This window comes from Podarcis cretensis, assembly GCF_951804945.1.
Source record: "Podarcis cretensis genome assembly, chromosome: 6".
NCBI classification, from domain to species: Eukaryota; Metazoa; Chordata; class Lepidosauria; order Squamata; family Lacertidae; genus Podarcis; species Podarcis cretensis.
Genome location: NC_137175.1, coordinates 51,806,453 through 51,823,175, shown reverse-complemented (window position 1 = coordinate 51,823,175; position 16,723 = coordinate 51,806,453). Strand labels below are relative to the sequence as shown.

At 40.4% G+C, this 16,723-nt stretch overlaps 1 protein-coding gene and 2 long non-coding RNA genes across 13 annotated transcripts in view; 2 read left to right on the top strand and 1 right to left on the bottom strand.

The window, feature by feature from the left end:
• The window catches only part of LOC307218325, a 259,902-nt gene that overhangs the window by 116,767 nt on the left and 126,412 nt on the right, over positions 1–16,723 (top strand). The gene's annotated exons all lie outside the window — the stretch shown is intronic.
• The window catches only part of ST3GAL3 (ST3 beta-galactoside alpha-2,3-sialyltransferase 3), a 189,680-nt gene that overhangs the window by 122,592 nt on the left and 50,365 nt on the right, over positions 1–16,723 (bottom strand). For 5 of the 11 annotated variants that reach the window (XR_013839875.1, XM_079980454.1, XM_079980455.1 and 2 more), the window contains exons 4-5: positions 14,960–15,085; positions 2,337–2,379 (exon numbers count right to left, since the gene is read on the bottom strand). The exons of 1 other annotated variant lie outside the window; for it this stretch is intronic. Coding sequence is in view for 9 of the 10 variants with exons in the window: in XM_079980454.1 (XP_079836580.1) it covers positions 2,337–2,379; positions 14,960–15,085 (169 nt within the window). In the remaining variant the exon portion in view is untranslated. Of the gene's footprint in view, positions 1–262; positions 324–428; positions 486–2,336; positions 2,380–14,959; positions 15,086–16,723 lie in introns of those variants that run through there. 5 more of the 11 variants (XM_079980456.1, XM_079980458.1, XM_079980459.1 and 2 more) reach the window with 4 other exon arrangements.
• LOC307218360 lies at positions 2,318–8,903 on the top strand. Its single transcript, XR_013839945.1, has 2 exons — positions 2,318–2,406; positions 8,733–8,903. It is a non-coding gene; the product is annotated as an uncharacterized lncRNA (long non-coding RNA).

Here is a 16,723-nt window from a genome sequence, read left to right as displayed (position 1 = left end):
TACCTGCCACCTGATCAGCAGCACTTGTTAAGTCCTTTGCCTTTAGCCATATGTTTTGATTTCAAACTGCAAGGGCAAAGGAAAATGTGCCACCTGACAGAATGCCAAAACGGCCCACAGGGGTTAGACAACCTTAGCAGCCATTTTGTCTGCTGGAAACAGTTCCCCACCCATGCCTCATAGTGTCACACTTTGTTATTATATCTTCTTACTGCTACAGACTAACATAGTTCTCTGCACCTTATCACTGGTTATGGCTTACTTCAATCTAGTCTTCATTTCACACCTGTTTTATACTTCTGCACTGGCTATTAAATAGTAACCTGAAATGAAGCAATAGAAAAAGCACAATATTAAACACAATTGTTGGCAATTATTCAAATTTATTTTTTTTCAAAGTTTACTCTATGTGTAGGACAAGCACTCACAATTGGTTTGAATGAAGTTGCAAGAAAAAAATTAATTCTACCATTTCCTCTGTAAGTTGTCACTGCATTATTCAGATAACTGTGTACAGTGGTGCCTCGCAAGACGAAATTAATTTGTTCCGCAAGTTTTTTCTTCTTGCGAGTTTTTCGTCTTGCGAAGCACGGTTTCCCATAGGAATGCATTGAAAATCAATTAATGCGTTCCTATGGAGACCGCTTGCCAGGCTGGCGGTGTGGAGAAGGGCTTTTCTCCCCACCGCAAGCCTTCAGGACAGGTACGGGAACAGAGGGGAAGGCGCGCAGCGCTTCTCCTCTGTTCCCGGGGCTTGCGGTGGGAGGAGGGTTTTTCCTCCCCACGCCAACATTCAGAACAGCATTCTGAAAGTTGGCGGTGGGAAGGAAAACCCTCCTCCCACCGCAAGTCTTCAGGACAGCCATCCGAAGGCTGGCGGCGGGAGGAGGTCTCTCCGCCCCACCGCCAGCCTTCGGAGCAGCCTTCCCAAGGCTGGCGGCGGGAGGAGGCTGCCCTTACTACAGCCATTCCCACCCTGGTGCCCTTCAGATGTTTTGAATGACAGCTCATTCTACCGTGCAACTGTCACTTGGCTGCAGCCATTAATATCAGGCTACAACAGGGGAAGGAAGAGAAAGGATGCTGGGCCACAACCAATTCTGCTGAGAAGCCAGGCTCTGTCCTCCATTGACAGTCACCTGGCAGCAGCCATTACATCAGGCTGCAGCAAAAGCAAGAGAAGGAATGCAGATCCATTCCTGAGTTATACCTGAGAGCAGCAATTTCTTAACACACCCGCTCGCCATCTAGTCATTAGAACAACTTGTAACTAAAAACTTGTAATTTGCTTGTTTTCTCCCCACTTCCATTCCATTTTCTTTTTGTGTCATGTATTTCTAGACTGTAAGCTGACAGCACAGGTTGACTTTTTCAGTCAACTATGGAGTAAAGGTAAAGGTAAAGGTACCCCTGCCCGTACGGGCCAGTCTTGCCAGACTCTAGGGTTGTGCGCTCATCTCACTCTATAGGCCGGGAGCCAGCATGAAAAGCTGCATCTGGCGAGCCAGCGCAGCACACGGAACGCCGTTTACCTTCCCGCTGGTAGGCGGTCCCTATTTATCTACTTGCACCCGGAGGTGCTTTTGAACTGCTAGGTTGGCAGGCGCTGGGACCGAACGACGGGAGCGCACCCCACTGCGGGGATTCGAACCGCCGACCATGCGATCGGCAAGTCCTAGGCGCTGAGGTTTTACCCACAGCGCCACCCGCGTCCCCTATGGAGGAGCATCCAACTATGGAGTACCCACATCTAAAACAATGTTAAACTTCTGTCCTTTGAAACCTGTTCAGGGAATGTGATCTGTCATTTTACAAATTTAGTTCTAATTTTAAAGTTTATGACATACACAAGGCAAGGTGATATACCTTACTGAAGAACAGATATGAATATTCATCAGGTCAGATCGATCCAATGAGAAGATAGAGAGGGAGATCACATCCCTATGGTCACACTAGTCTTGGTGAAGAGGTTGAAATACCAGAGCTATGACAGGGCTCAACAGCACCAGTTGCTTCTCAGTACTAATAAAAACAACATTAAAAAAAATACAGTGGCCAAATTGGGGAGGGGGCTACAGGTTACCACCATTGGTCTTATTCCTGAGAAGATACTGTGCAGTGCAATCAGCTATCAACAACAAAAAGTGCAATTGTGAATCTTATTGACCAAGAGAAAAGTTGTGAGCAAAATAGGAAGAAGCTGCCAACCAGCTCTGTTAATTTTGTGCCATACTACTGAGCACTACCGTACAGAGCTAGGGATCAGAATCTATTTTGTCTCCAGAGGAAACTGATAATGCTAGATCAATAAAAAGCCTTTCCATAGTTCTACTCACAGTCTGGAATCCAGCTGCAGGAGAAATCCCAGTTTGTCATATTCTGAAAGACAAAAGCAGGAGAGTTCAGGTAATTAAGGCAATACAACTTTTCATCATCAGGTGTCCTACAAGAGAGCAGAAACTTTTTAAAAAGATAATCTTTTGTGAAGGGCACAAAAGTTTAGAAACTGGATATGACAGCATGGTTAATAAATCATACCGCCAGATGAATAATTTCTGGTTTCTTAATTTCTAAAGTCAGAACTAAATAGACTATTTTACATAAAGAACCTAGAAAAAAGAATAAAGATGCACTTGCATTTTCTATATACACACATACTTCTTTCAACTTGATCCTGAATGTGAGTTGTCTTGCAAATTTTCTGAAGCATGATCACTCACCTTCTAACAGATTATTTTGTAACTCCTGCCACAATTAAATACAAAGCCTGCATTTATTTGGGGAGGACCTTCAAAATAGGTTTTCCTATAGAAACAGTGCAAGACACCCCAGAATAATTGTTTTTTGATTGGGTATTGATATATTTCCACATGCTGTAGTCTGTATATAGCATAGCCAAGAACTACATTTAACCCTTGCATTTTTACTCAAAAGGGTATAGCAGAAGCGAGTATCAACAACCTCCTATCCTGTTCCATTTGGCAGTCTCAAGTCTTACAGAGGTTTCAATCCAAATTGCATTCCTGCCTAGCAAAGGAGGAACAGTAGCAGCCCTGCTTCCAGCTGCTTCAAGTGCTGATGTGCAAAATTTACAGGCTGCATTTACACCTTCTCATCAAGTCAAATAAACTTTCAAATGAATTCCATCACCTCACATACCCCAGCAAAAACACAACATTCTTTTAAAAAGACAAGATAATAATGTCACATTTTCAAGCCAACAATACTGCATTTTGAGAAACAGCATTTTAATTACAAGACATACTATATAATTAAACTTTCCTTTAGGAAGGTTATTGAGAAGACAAAACATTAACACTAAGTGAGTGCAAATCTGAAAGCAAGTGTTATATACTTTCCCTGATCCATATTATCTACACATTTGGGCTGCAAGAGGTAAAATCATGCAGGAAACAATTGAATAAATCCCATGATCAACACAAAGTCTGCAACAGGCAAAAAGTAGCCTTGTCTAAGCACAGTTCCAAGGAATATAAATGAAATACAGCTTAAGACTGGAAGCTCTGAACACTCTAAAATTCCAGTGCCTTCAGCTAAAGATTAAGCATTGTGGATTTGCTAGGTATCTCCTGAGCAATGATACTCATAACAGGCACCAGTCACTTTGGGTGGGGATCTACATGGGTGGATATCTCAGTCATTTGTTGCAATACCATACAAAATCTTGTGGGCATCAATATAAATTTGATGCAAACAGCCAAGTGTCATACATTATGCAAATTGAATTTTAAGCTTCCTTCAGACCTATTAAACCCAACAGACTCCCAGTGACCCTTTACTGTAGCAATACATTCTACCCTTGTTACTTATTGAAGAGCCATACTCTGACCCTTTGAACTGCAGAAAAGGCATGTTCTTGCGTTGCCACCCTCTGGACTTCTCATGGAGGAAGCACATGAAGAAGGGCCTCAGATGATGATTGAACAGTCCAGGTCAGTTTATATGGGGAGAGGTGGTGCTTGAGGTATTGAAGTTCTGGGCTGTTTAAGGCTTTATAGGTCAAAAGCAGCAATTTGAATCAGACCTGGAAACTAGCTTACAAGCAACAGTCAGGCCAGGATCAGTCTAATATGCTCAAACATATTATTGCCCCGGTGAGCAACCTGGCTGCCGAATTCTGCACCAGCTGAAGTTTCCAAACCATTTTCAGAGGAAGCACCACATATAAAGTGTTGCAGTAATCTAACTTAGAGGTTACCAGAGTAATTAACAACAGAAGTTAGGCTCTCACTGTGCAGACAGGGGCACAGCTGCGCCATGCCACCAAAGCCAATTTAGCATCAAGCAACAGCAAAGGTTCCAAGAGTATCCCCAAGCTACATACCCACTCTTTCAAAGGGAAAGCAACCCCATCAGGAGCAGGCAACCTCCCATTCATCCAGTGTAGAGAACCACCCACTAACAGTGGTTCAGTCTTATCTGCATTGAGCTTCATTTGTTGGCTGTCATCCAGTCCATTACCAAGGAAAGACAATGATAAAGGAGAAGTAGAGCTGTGTGTCATCAGCGTATTATTGACAACAGACTCCAAAGCTCCAGATAAACCCACTCAACAGTTTCATGTAGATGTTAAACAGCATGGGATATAAAATGAACCCTGAGGAACCCCACAATGAAGCCTCCATGGGGTCAAAGAGCACTCCTCAAGCATCACCTTCTGGAAAAGACTGTCCAAGTAGGACTGGAACCACTGCAAAGGAATGCCACCCAACGCCTACTCTGATAGCCACTCCAGATGAAGAAGTCAAGAAGAATGACCAAAGACATATTTTTCCTGTCTCTCTCCCAACAAAGGTCTTTATATAGGGTGACCAAAGCAGTTTCTGTGCCAAAACCAGGCCAAAACCCCAACTGAAATGGATCTAGAAAATCAGTTTCCTCCAAGAGCACTTGGATCTGGTCCCACTCAAGAACCTTGCCCAAGATGGGGAGATAGGCAACTGGCCAGTAATTACTTAGATTTTCCTAATCCAATGAGGGCTTCTTAAGGAGTAGTCTTACCACTCTATCTTTAAAAAAGTATCTCAAAATGTCTATTACTGATACACATATGTGTGGTGCAATTCTCATAAGAGCGTACAGAGGAAGACGGGAGATCCACATTCACAAGCTGAAGATTCTTCAGACTCATAACTGAAAAAGAAACTCACATATATAGAAAATTTGAATAATCAGTTCTCAGATTGATTTATAAGAAAGTCAATTATATCATACATATTCAACAATAATTAATGTTGTGCTTGCATGATAATATATACTTTGTAGCCTAAAAGGCCATCCAAATTTGCCATTGATAGTCAAGTAACAAGACCAGTGGTCAGGGATGATGGGAGTTGTAGTTCCAAAACATCTGGAGGGCCGAGTTTGCTATGCCTGGTCAAGTAGATACTGCAGATATTTCAAATTTCAAGTATAGGGGTAATAAAAAAGAGGTAAAAATGTTTTATTCCATGCATCAAAAACTGAGAAATTTCACACTTTTTAAAAAAATATTATAGGTAAGTATTAAGAAAGAACAATTCAAACAAATATGCTAATGAGTGCATCAATCTTAACAAAGGTTTGGGACCTGTTGCTATTCTGGATATCATAGAGAAAGCTGCACCTGAAATAAAGGGCAACAAAAGCATTCACTGCATGAGAACACTGACCAATGAATGATTAGGGAAACTTGACCTTGCTATACTAAGAGATGTGAAGAGGAACTCCTGCCCATCTGAAACGATTCAAGCAGAGCTATCTTACTCAATTAAGGAAAAGCAGAAACATTAAGAACTTAGGGAACAAAAATATGAAAACATGTGACTAACTTTCTTTGTACCGCATAGTGCAATGTGTCACAGATAACCCTAGCATATCACAAGTACAAGAAAACAATTTCCCCTCATACCACAAAGCACACTAGGCCTTGGGTCAAGAGAGATAAAAACATATTCTTCTAAGCTATAGGGCACCCTAGTTTCAAATGAGAACCTACCACTGCCAACGATTTAATAATAAAAGTGTAGCAGAAATAACACAAACAGACTTACAGCCAAGCACAGCAAGCTCAATAAACTACACACTTTTCATGCCAAGCTAAACACTGGCACAAATACGGAACTTTCCTCTGAACATCTAGGATCAGTTTAACTGCTGGACAGTTAAGTGAGAAATGCTTAGTCTAATTGCCCAGCTCCCAACAGACCACCCAAACAGACAACACAGCAGAAAGAGCAAATGCATGTACAATCCATCCACCTTCACATTTTCCAGCTGCATCCACATGTTTACACAGAGAGAAGGAAACTAATTTGTCTCTCGTGTGTATTCCTCAGGGGCCAAACCACAAAACGGACTAAATACTCCACAGGCATAATTATGAAAAATTGTATACACAAGTCAAACCAAAGACACAAGTCAAACCAAAGAACATAGATACTACAACTTCAGCTGCTACCTGACAACATTCCTTCTTGTGGAATCTATAACGTCTGCTCTCATTAAAAGAATAAGAGGTACAGCCCACTTTTATGCTAAGGAGCTACGTGCACATTTGTGGTACAGTTCTAGAAATATGCCTGTACACTGCTGCTTATGGGAACTGACCCATGCTCTATGCATAAATTCCATCCATTTGCTCTCTCTGTATGTACCACCTTACTTGTCATAGCCTCAGTTTGCAATGGGAATTTTGGTGGCCAATCAGCCTAACCTAACTGATTAGGTTAACTGATTTCAAGTTTCCTAATAAGACAACACAGAAAGAACATGAATGAATCTAGATTCTTTGCACTTTTGTATAATAGTAATACATGGTTAACTTTGGCTCCAAGACAACCTTCCGTTGAGGTTCACTGGTATTAGCTTTTAGCCTCCCGTTTCAGAATCTTGCCTTCTAATATCTGAGACAAGCAGTTCTACAAAATGTGGTGTGCCCATGCCGATGTTCATTGAAAGTTTCTAGTTTGAGAAACCTGTTTCACAGTTTCAATATATTTGGAGAGTTAGGGAATTCATTATATTGGTGAGAGTTCAGACTAATCTTTCTGATCATTCTCTTACTGAACGGACCTGAACCAATGGATTCAAGTTACGAGAAAAGAGATTTTGACTAAACATCAGGAATAATTTCTGACAGTAAGAGTTGCTCCACAGTGGTATAGACTTCCACAAGAGGTGGTGGCCTCTCCTTCTTTGGAGTTTTTTTTAAGCAGAGGTTGGATGGCCATCTGTCATGTATAATCTAGTTAAGATTCCTGCATTGCAGGAGGCTGGACTAGATGACCCTCTGGATCCCATCCAACTCTACAATTCTATGATTCTAGGACTGTTACAACGTTTCCTTGGGACATACGCGTATACATGTCTGCAGATTACAGATTACCGTATTTTTCCGTGTATAAGACGACCCCATGTATAAGACAACCCCTATTTTTGGGAGCCCTCAACAGTTGTGGAGCTTCTTTTGTAAGTTCGCTGAGCTGTTGAGCAGCTTTTTGATGATCCCCCGCTCTGGCTGATGGGACTGGTGCCATAATATACCACATACTGGCACTCACCAAATACTCTTCCTAAACCGGGAAGAGCAGGTAAGCTGCCTCCTCTCTGACATTTCCCTGCTACTGCCGTAGCACCAGCCCTCGCTCACTTAGCATATTAACCCGTGTATAAGATGACCCTCAATTTATCACAAAAAAATCAGAAAAAATGTCATCTTATACATGAAAAAATACGGTAATGTTTAAGGAATAAACCCTTATGGAATTAAAATGACTGTCTGGGCAGGATATAGCTGAAATATGCTAGGGGAACTATTTACCATTGCAACCCTAGTTCTATTCTGCTAGAAGACAGCTCTCTTGCCTAGTAGAGTTGGCTCAGAAACTAACATGTTTTCTGAAATACACAAGAGCACAGTGTGAGTTTCTTTGGGTAACAATCTGAATACTGGAGTGCCCTTGTAAGGCCCTTGGGATATGGGTGTGTGTGTATATATACAAGAGACAACGGATAATAACTTTCCCAGAAAAATATTACAGAGGAACAGGTAGGTGTAGATGAGAAGTGATGCCACAGTTCACCTGTGCAGTGATTATTTTGGTTTCTGGGGAGAAAGAAACCTCCCATCCCAAACTGAGTCTTGATGACAGTTTACCCAGTGGCCTTACCATGGTTTGCACACAACTACTTAATGGGCTGGCTGTTTATAACATCCAACCAACATTATTTATTTCTCCTTGCTATTTCTTACAGATAATATCCAACATGAAAGCCTTAACTAGAATAACTTCCATGCATCTATTATATCAATAAAGATACTTTATAGCCAATTGCTTTATATTTTTCTCACGGAGCAAACATTCACATAAACAGTCTTCAGTCATGAATGCCATCCTTTGATTTAGAGTGTTTAGCACTCTATGTAATTCAGGTACTGCATTTTCAGTAAAATTTCCTTTCCCATGAAAATGCCTGACTAGACCCCTCAGAAACTTCTTTTCTGGGCTCACATCCAGAACATTTCTCAGTGGCACTCTGCCAGCTCCATATCACCTTAGCAATGAAAGAGTTAGTAATCCACTGTTTTGCCTGTATGTATCTTCTGAATAAACAAGGACTGAGACAAAAAAAAAGAAAAGAAAACGGGGACCAGTAGTCTCAGAGCTTATTCGCAGACTTATGTCAGAGATAGCAAATTCTAAGCATGTGAATATTTTTCTTCTCCACAGTAAATTCAGGGCAGCCTTCAAAACTACGGAAATCTTCCAGACAGGAGTATAAAGAACTCATAGAAAACTCAAAAAGAAAGGGAATATGCATCATCTTTGTCTTTTCTTCTCTAAGAAGTTATGTACTTGGACACATGCAGGTCTTTGTTACATAAACTGTGATTTCATTCAGTGCCATGAATCCTTGTGTAAATGTAGTTAAACATTCCTAAGTGACTGTTTCACAAAAGAGGTTTTGCTCCACTTCAGAAGCCGTATCATATTTCCTAGTAAAAGTCAAAGATAATATTAACAAAAAAGTAATGTACAAAAGTTCTTGGTGACCTCTGGGGCGAGTCAACTTGATCTGCAAAAGATAACAAATAATAAATAAGAGGACATAGGAATATTTTATTACAAGGCTAGATTAAAGGTTATTTCTATGGAGATTCCCACCCACAGACATTCATATCCCATAGCCAATAGAGATGAGAGGTGGAAAGGAGACCAATAGTAGAAAAGAACTGCTGCACTTGACAAACAAGGTACAACAGGAATTGGCAAACCATCAGCCAACTCCCAATTAAACTGTCATGGGGATATAAAACATGGAGTAAGCACTGTTACCCAAAGATGAACTGGAGGAAACCAAATGAGCTTCTACAATTCATTGAAACTGATGAAACTTTATAGGCAGTCATGGCAATTATTTATCAAGTAGAAAAAGCTCTACTGCCCTAGGCACAGATGTCCTCAAAGTAGCATTGAAGTAGAGCATTCTGGATCACAAAAGACAAACTCAGACTTCACCATTGAACTTAAAATAAAATGTTTTTCTAATTCATGAGCAGTTTTCTCTAAAAATAAAATAAAATACAGCATTGTTTAAAACTACCATCAGGACATACTGGCTGGGAGCCTAAGTTTCCTCCCACTGGTGGGAGCATCCCTTGAGCAGACTTCTGCTAAAAACATTCCTGGTAGTGTGTGGAGGACAGGGGAATCTCTTGCCAATTCACCTTGGTGTTCCTCCAAATGTATTTGGGAGGGCTGGGGGACTCTTGAAAGCAGCACAAAAAGCAGCATAGCGGACTTATGGGGAAATAGGGAAATGGGTGAAAAATGCTCCCCTCCTATTTTTTAGCTGTTATATTAGCAGCAATTATAAGGCTAAACACTATTTCTTCATCATTTTCTGGAATGACGTATTTTAGTTAACTAAGCAGAAATATTTTATTTTCCAGGGGCATATGATATCCTAACGCATCAGAGATATGCTCCTTCTGTTCATAGACAGGATGCAAAGGAGAATCCTGCAGGTAGAAGAGGGAGAAGCCAATTTCCTACTATATCTGAATAGATTGATAAAATTTGGTCCATAGTAACTATGCTTAAGTAACTTAGTACAAAAAAATACATATAAACCAGCATAACAGGTTTTGGGGGGGTATTTTTTGTAATGTTTTAGAACAAGATCAATTATAATGTGCAGCCTTGTGCTGCTTTCAACTGCTGAAACTGTATTGCTTTTTGTTCTTTATATTTGTTTTATTTTATTAAACAAAATTAAAATGATAAAAAACACTTTTCTTTTTCTCTAAGCCTTGGGAGCTTGGGGTTGGTGGATGAGATATGGAGCCCCCTGGTTTATTTTTAAAAAGGAGCAGATGTAGTGAACTATATAATTTATATTGTTTATTTGGTATGAATGTTGTATTTTATTTGTGTACTTTTACCATGTGACTCACCCCGGGATCACCTGGCGATGAAGAAAAGGATAGAAAAAATGGAAGGAAGGAAGGGAGGGGCTGGAAGCAAAGGTTCTGGACTGCCTTCTTTATAGGGAAGCTGAAGTCTCCTTCATTTCCTTGGACCTAGTAAAAAAAATAATCTTCCAAGCATGAAAGCAATGTCCTTCTGAGCATGCAGTTGTACCCTTTCTAGGGTTGCCATGTGTCCTCTTTTTCCAGGACATATCCTCTTTTTCATGGGTATGTAAAATGAAAGTCATCATAGTGAGCCATAGTTAAAATTAGAAGTTGGCAAATGTGTCCTCTTTTTTGCTCTTCAAATTATGGCAACCCTATAGGCTTAACCCCAGAGCAAAAAGCTCCAAATGTCACTCTCAGAAACCTTTCACCCAAGTCAAAGAAATATTAGATGAGACTGAGAAATTCCCTCAGGACAGACATGATGTGGAAGCTAAGCTCTCATGGAGGTTTCCCCTAGGAGATACTAAATGCTGCTGCCTAGTATCAGCCCTACCCAAGAGCAGGTCCTCCTCCAGAAGTAATACATATGTGAGACAGAAAGATGTCAGAACAGGTTTGAGAAATAGAACTATCTCAAGAATTGTAAGAGTCCTCTAATTGTAGCAATCCATTTCCCCAACCCTACAGGGAGAGATGAGGGCAGATGAAAACATTAGCTCATTTGCTTTATTAACACAAGCTTGTTTCTGGCATCTGGTAACAAAAAACAGACAGATCATTCATGGTCCTCTAATAGTATCCCTCCCGGGCACTAAGAGTGGTAAAGACAGTTTTCTGATTCAGGAGTCCAGGCCCTGAAATCCAGAATCATTTATTTTGGTGGCCTTTGCATTATGCAATTCAAGTTTCTAACCGCATAAGACCAAGGGTAGTAAACAGCAGATTAGCCATGACACACTCTGTTTCATTGAATCATGGAATCTTTTACATTGTGAGCAAAGAACACTAAACCAGTCAATTGTCAAATTCTAAATACTGTGGTTGAAAGTATGTAGTATGTCAGCATGTAGATGACAAATGCAATTATACAGCAACACACAATGAAGAGGCATAGCAGAGTGGGACATGATTCTCATTTTAAATAGACACTAAGTGCTCTTTTGTAGTTTTCTTTTACTATCAATTGTTGATAATACCAGTTTAGATGCTTAGATAAAATCTACATCCCTAATTTTTCCCCCAATAATTATAATCCAAGATAAAGCTCCTTCAAAATTGATTTGCTCTTTGCTGAAGTTTATTCTTTTGTGAAGATTAATCAATTCTTGGAAATCATAACTGGCCTTTCAAAGTTATCCATTTATCAAAACTGAATATAACTCTTCAACTCTTGTTCTTTCGTTGCACGTGATCCAGACATCGTCCATCAACAAAGGGTGTCTGTTTCAGGGACACTGAATTTTCTAGAACACAATATAATGCCACATGGAAAAGTTATTGGGTTTAATGCAATTAAGAACAGTACTTCAAATATTCACAAGGGCACATAATGCATAGCAAGTTTGATGTCAACAATGCCAAGACACAAATACACACCCTCAAGTATTTGCTCCATTATGTGGCCTTTTAAAAAGGTTAGCATTATAATAACTCCCCTCCCCCAAAACTTCTGAGGCTGCGTCCCCTCGCTGTATAGCTAAGTGGTGCTAAAACAAAAAAGTAAGTCAACATCAAAATTCTAGTCACTTCTGTGGACAGTGTCACAATATAGTTAAATCACCTGGTGGCACTAGTAGCAGGAAGTGTCTGTGCCTGTTCTGTTATTTTGAGAGAGTTAATAAAGTTATTGACTAGTTTCTTGACTGGTGTGTCCTGTGAGTCAGAGATAGGCAGAAGGCAGATCAGGATCCATGGACAAATCTTTAGGTGATTTATCAGGGTGGAATTAACTGCTAGATATTGAACAACAGAAGCCATTAAATGTCCACACACACACCCTTTAGAAATTCAAGTTACTGAGAGAAAGACAGCTTGAGGGGTATCCAGGACTGGATTTGCATGTGAAATGACCAAGAGATCAGTTCTAGGCCTGAAACCAAATTGCTCTGCTCAGAGAAGTGTGCAGATTGCAGAAGTCTGCTCGTGCCCCCATTTTGCACCTGCATGTGGCTGGTGGTTCTCATGGTTCTACTAAAAAACAAAGATCTATCAAGCCTGTGGTCTTCCTTGAAGCTATCCATAAAAACAGCTTCTAACATCAATGTCTGCCATTTTTTAGATTGTTCTAAAACTATACGCCCTTCTCCGTGGCTGAAATGCACATCTCCAGTGCTCCATTAATTTTTGTCAGGAGAAAAAACAAGACAGCAAACAGGCTATCCCTCTGCAACTAAGCTACCTTACACACTCATCCATTATATTTGGACAGATTACACTGCACTGGGACTAGGGAAAAGGAAAACACCCAGGACTTCAAATATCTGGATAAGCTCTAAATCTAACTGCCTCCTGCACAGCAGAAATAATCCCACAAGAAAATAGTTCAACACATACAGATGACCATTTAGGGTTTGAAGATAGGCTGGTGCTTTTTCAGAACAAAAGGCATCCCTCCCTATCCCCAGAGGTTCTAGTCTACAGAGACTCCTGTGAAAAGGGGCCAGGTGTATATTGGAGTAGAAAGGCAGAAGTCAACAGAAGATAAGAAAAGGTAGAGCCGTTGGTCATAAAAACTGGTATGGAAAAGGAAGGAACATGTGTAATGCACAGGTTATGCCATCAAGCAACTTCACATCTTCAGGGACATATGGCACTAGAAAGAAGATTGGAAAAAATTAATAGGGGCATAAAATCAGAACAGTGACTAGAGGTCCGACCCAAAACTTCAAAGTGAGAAGCCATGTGACTGGAAGGACAAACGTGTTGCAACTTCCTCACCACCTCAATTGCCCTGGGGTGTAAGAGGGCCTGCTTTTTCAGTATGCTACGAACTAGATTCCCTAATAGAGGCTACCTGAGAAGTACTTTAAATAGCCACAAAGTCCTTCCTACACATACTAAATGTAAAGGCAACACAACATCCTTCTCCAACCTAGTACTCTCCAGATGTTTTGGATTACACCATGGACCAACAACGGTTCATGAGCCTCATTTGAGTATTATGCAGCACATCTATTAATTTGAAGATGGGAGACAGCACATCTATTGTATTAAATATTCATATTACTTGCATTTAATTAATTGTTTATTTCTTATATATTGTATATAATCATATTACAATCTGAAACGATGGAATTCAGTTGTATTACTACAAAATACACTATATAAAAATAAAAGAAGTAATAAATATGCAATTAAAAATCATGTAGCATCTGGCATAGCACATTACAACTGTGACCACAGGCAGAAAAATAATTAAGGGGTCCACTAAGACCCACAGCAAGTGTCAAGTGATCTGCAGGGGCATAAAGTTTGGGAACCACTGCGCTCAACCTCCCTTCAGTCCCAGTCAGCACAGCCAATGGTCAGGGATGATAGGAGTTGTTGTTCAAAACATCTGGAGTGCACCAGGGTGAAAGGAGGCTGATAGATATGGCACCTTGTCAAGGCCCTGGTGCATCACTTTTTTTTTTTTCAGATTGGGGCAAGCATGCAGTATCCTGCATGTGACTAAACCAAATGCATGCTAATTAATTCAACTTTTTCTGAAGCAGCTTTTAAATCAAAGTTTTCAAAACAGTGTATAAAATCTACAGAAAAATAGTAAGCCAGTAAAAATTGTCACACAAAACAGAGTAAAACAAAAATTCAAATAAAATAGCTGCTAAAAACGACTTACATGACTGGGCAAATAAAAATGACTTGTCTTGGCACTGAAACTTATCACAACAGGTACCAAGTGAGCAGTCACAGCAAGAGATTCCAGAACCAGGACAGCACCACTGAAAGTAACAGTTCTGTGGTTGCTACCTGCCTAATCTCTGATTGTACGGCCTGCTAGTAAAGAGCCTCCGATGCATATCATAACACATGGATTGGTTCATGTGGAAACAGGTGTTTTTTCAGATAGCAAGGTCTTTTTCAAAGATGAATATGCACCCTCAGATCCCCTATTTTAAGTTTACTTTTAAGAACACAGAAGACATTATAAGTTGTTTAATGCAATTTTCCATTTAAAACATCTGGTGTCATGAATGTAGAAGGGATTTCATACAGTCACAGAAATTTCTGGTTTCAGTTTTTTAGAATCTAGGAATCAATCAGAAGGTAAAAACGGAAAATGAGGGTAGGAAAAAATAGATGTAAACATGAAATATGAGCAAATTCAGAGTTATTATGTATTCATATAATTGGAAAACTACACAGCTGGAATTTAACTTTAAAATCATCCAAATCGAGCCCCAATGAGCAGAGGAAGCACCTACCCACTCCCAAGTCACCTATTGCAAGTTTCCAACCCTTGAAGAATATTTTTTCTTTAGTGTGTGTATCATTTGATTTCCCCCCTTTTTCTCCCCAACCTGAAGCAGTACCTACTAGGAATGGTTGGGCGTGGAATAGCGACAGGTTCTCTCTTAGCTTTGCCTGTTCCCAGGTTTGCAGCAAGATGTGATGGGAGAGATGACAGAGGCACAAGAGATGTGGATTTTCTCTCTCTCCTTCCTGTTTTAACAAGGAAAGCTATCCCTCAGTCCAACAACAGACCACACAACTCAAACTTATTACATAGCTTCTTTTTCTCTAGTAGGCAGAGCTCGAAGCACAAAAAAGCCAAAGCTCTTAATATTAAATAACTTTAACATGCAGCTGTTTAACAAACTGTAACCGGTTCCAAGCTTTCTCTCCATGGCTGGCTACTTTAGTATAAAGACTGAATAATCAAATTTTGTTGAGACAGACAGAGGAACTGATTCCCCCCCCTCCTTTTTTTTATTGTCTTCTAACACCTCATGATGTTTGCCCCACACAGAGATACTAGCGCAACAGTATCTGCAAGTACTAAATTGGATCTCTTTAAAACTTAACGATATTTCCCTTCTTCAAGCAAAGCTGGGCAATCTGTGAGCAAGATCATGCACCCTTGCCCAACCAGCCTTTAGGATCACATTCTCAAGAATGAAGCAAGAAGAGCAGGAAGCAGCCTGTGCTTTTTAAAAGACCCCCATCTGAGGTTAGTAACTCAGCACTCTTTCAACAAGGCTTTGCTATTAGTGTTAGGCAGCAAGCTGTGCTTGATTATTGTGCAGGCAGGAGCCTGGGACCATGTTGGAAGGCAGCAAACATTCTTCCCAGAGTACAATTAGAAATCCTGAAAGCAGCTTTTAATGGGAGAGGGTGGGACAAGGCTAGTTTTTAAAGGGGAGGGGAACAAAGCTTCTTTTATTGGGGGCATCACACCTCTTTAGGACTGCAACAAAATCTGGACAATGAGAAATTTCCTAACCTTCCTCTTCCAGAAACGCACATTGCAGAGTACGTGCCTTTAACAGAATATCAGAACTTGTGTTGTGGTAGAAAGCTATGAGCCAGAACACTGATCCATCCTAGTAATAGCACTCCGAAGGTACAATCTATGCAGTGCTGGTTCATAGGTGACCTGAAGTGGCCCAAGGGACATAATTTGTTTTTAGGCTCCAATTTGTAAGATTATAAAGTTCAGTCACAGTCGAGAAGCAAAATGAAGTTTCTCCCTGGCTCATAAACTCCGTATGTCTCAACAAACATTGCTAAAACTCCACATTTAAACTTTGCATACCATCATCTTCCCTCCTGAACAGATTCCTCAACAGGATTTCTTCCCAAAAATGGAGAAGTGATCTATTTAACTGAACTCTCTTTTGGAAGAGTATGTTTCTCCAATTAGTGTACCATGCACTGTATGGTTGGGGTGGCGGTAAGGTGTGCATGTGTATTTATACATTAGATGCAACTAAACCCTCTGCCTAGAAAAAAATATTATCATTATCCTTAGTTAAATTTATATCCAGCCTTTCCACCAAATGGCATGACAAGGCAGGATATCATCTGGGAATGGAGGAATACCATTTGTGCAATGTGGATCTGTTGTGCAATCAACAGGTCAGCTGATTTGAGGAATGTGGAGAGGTGGCAAGGAACACAATAAAGCAGGAATGGGGAATCTGTGGCACTCTAGATTTTGTTGAACTAAACTTCCATCATCTCTGACCATTGATCATGCTAGATAGGGCTAATGGAAGCTGAAGTCCAGTAATATCCAGAGGCAGCAGGCTCCCTATCGCTGCAATAAAGTCCTATAGTATCACCCTGCATCTAATGTGT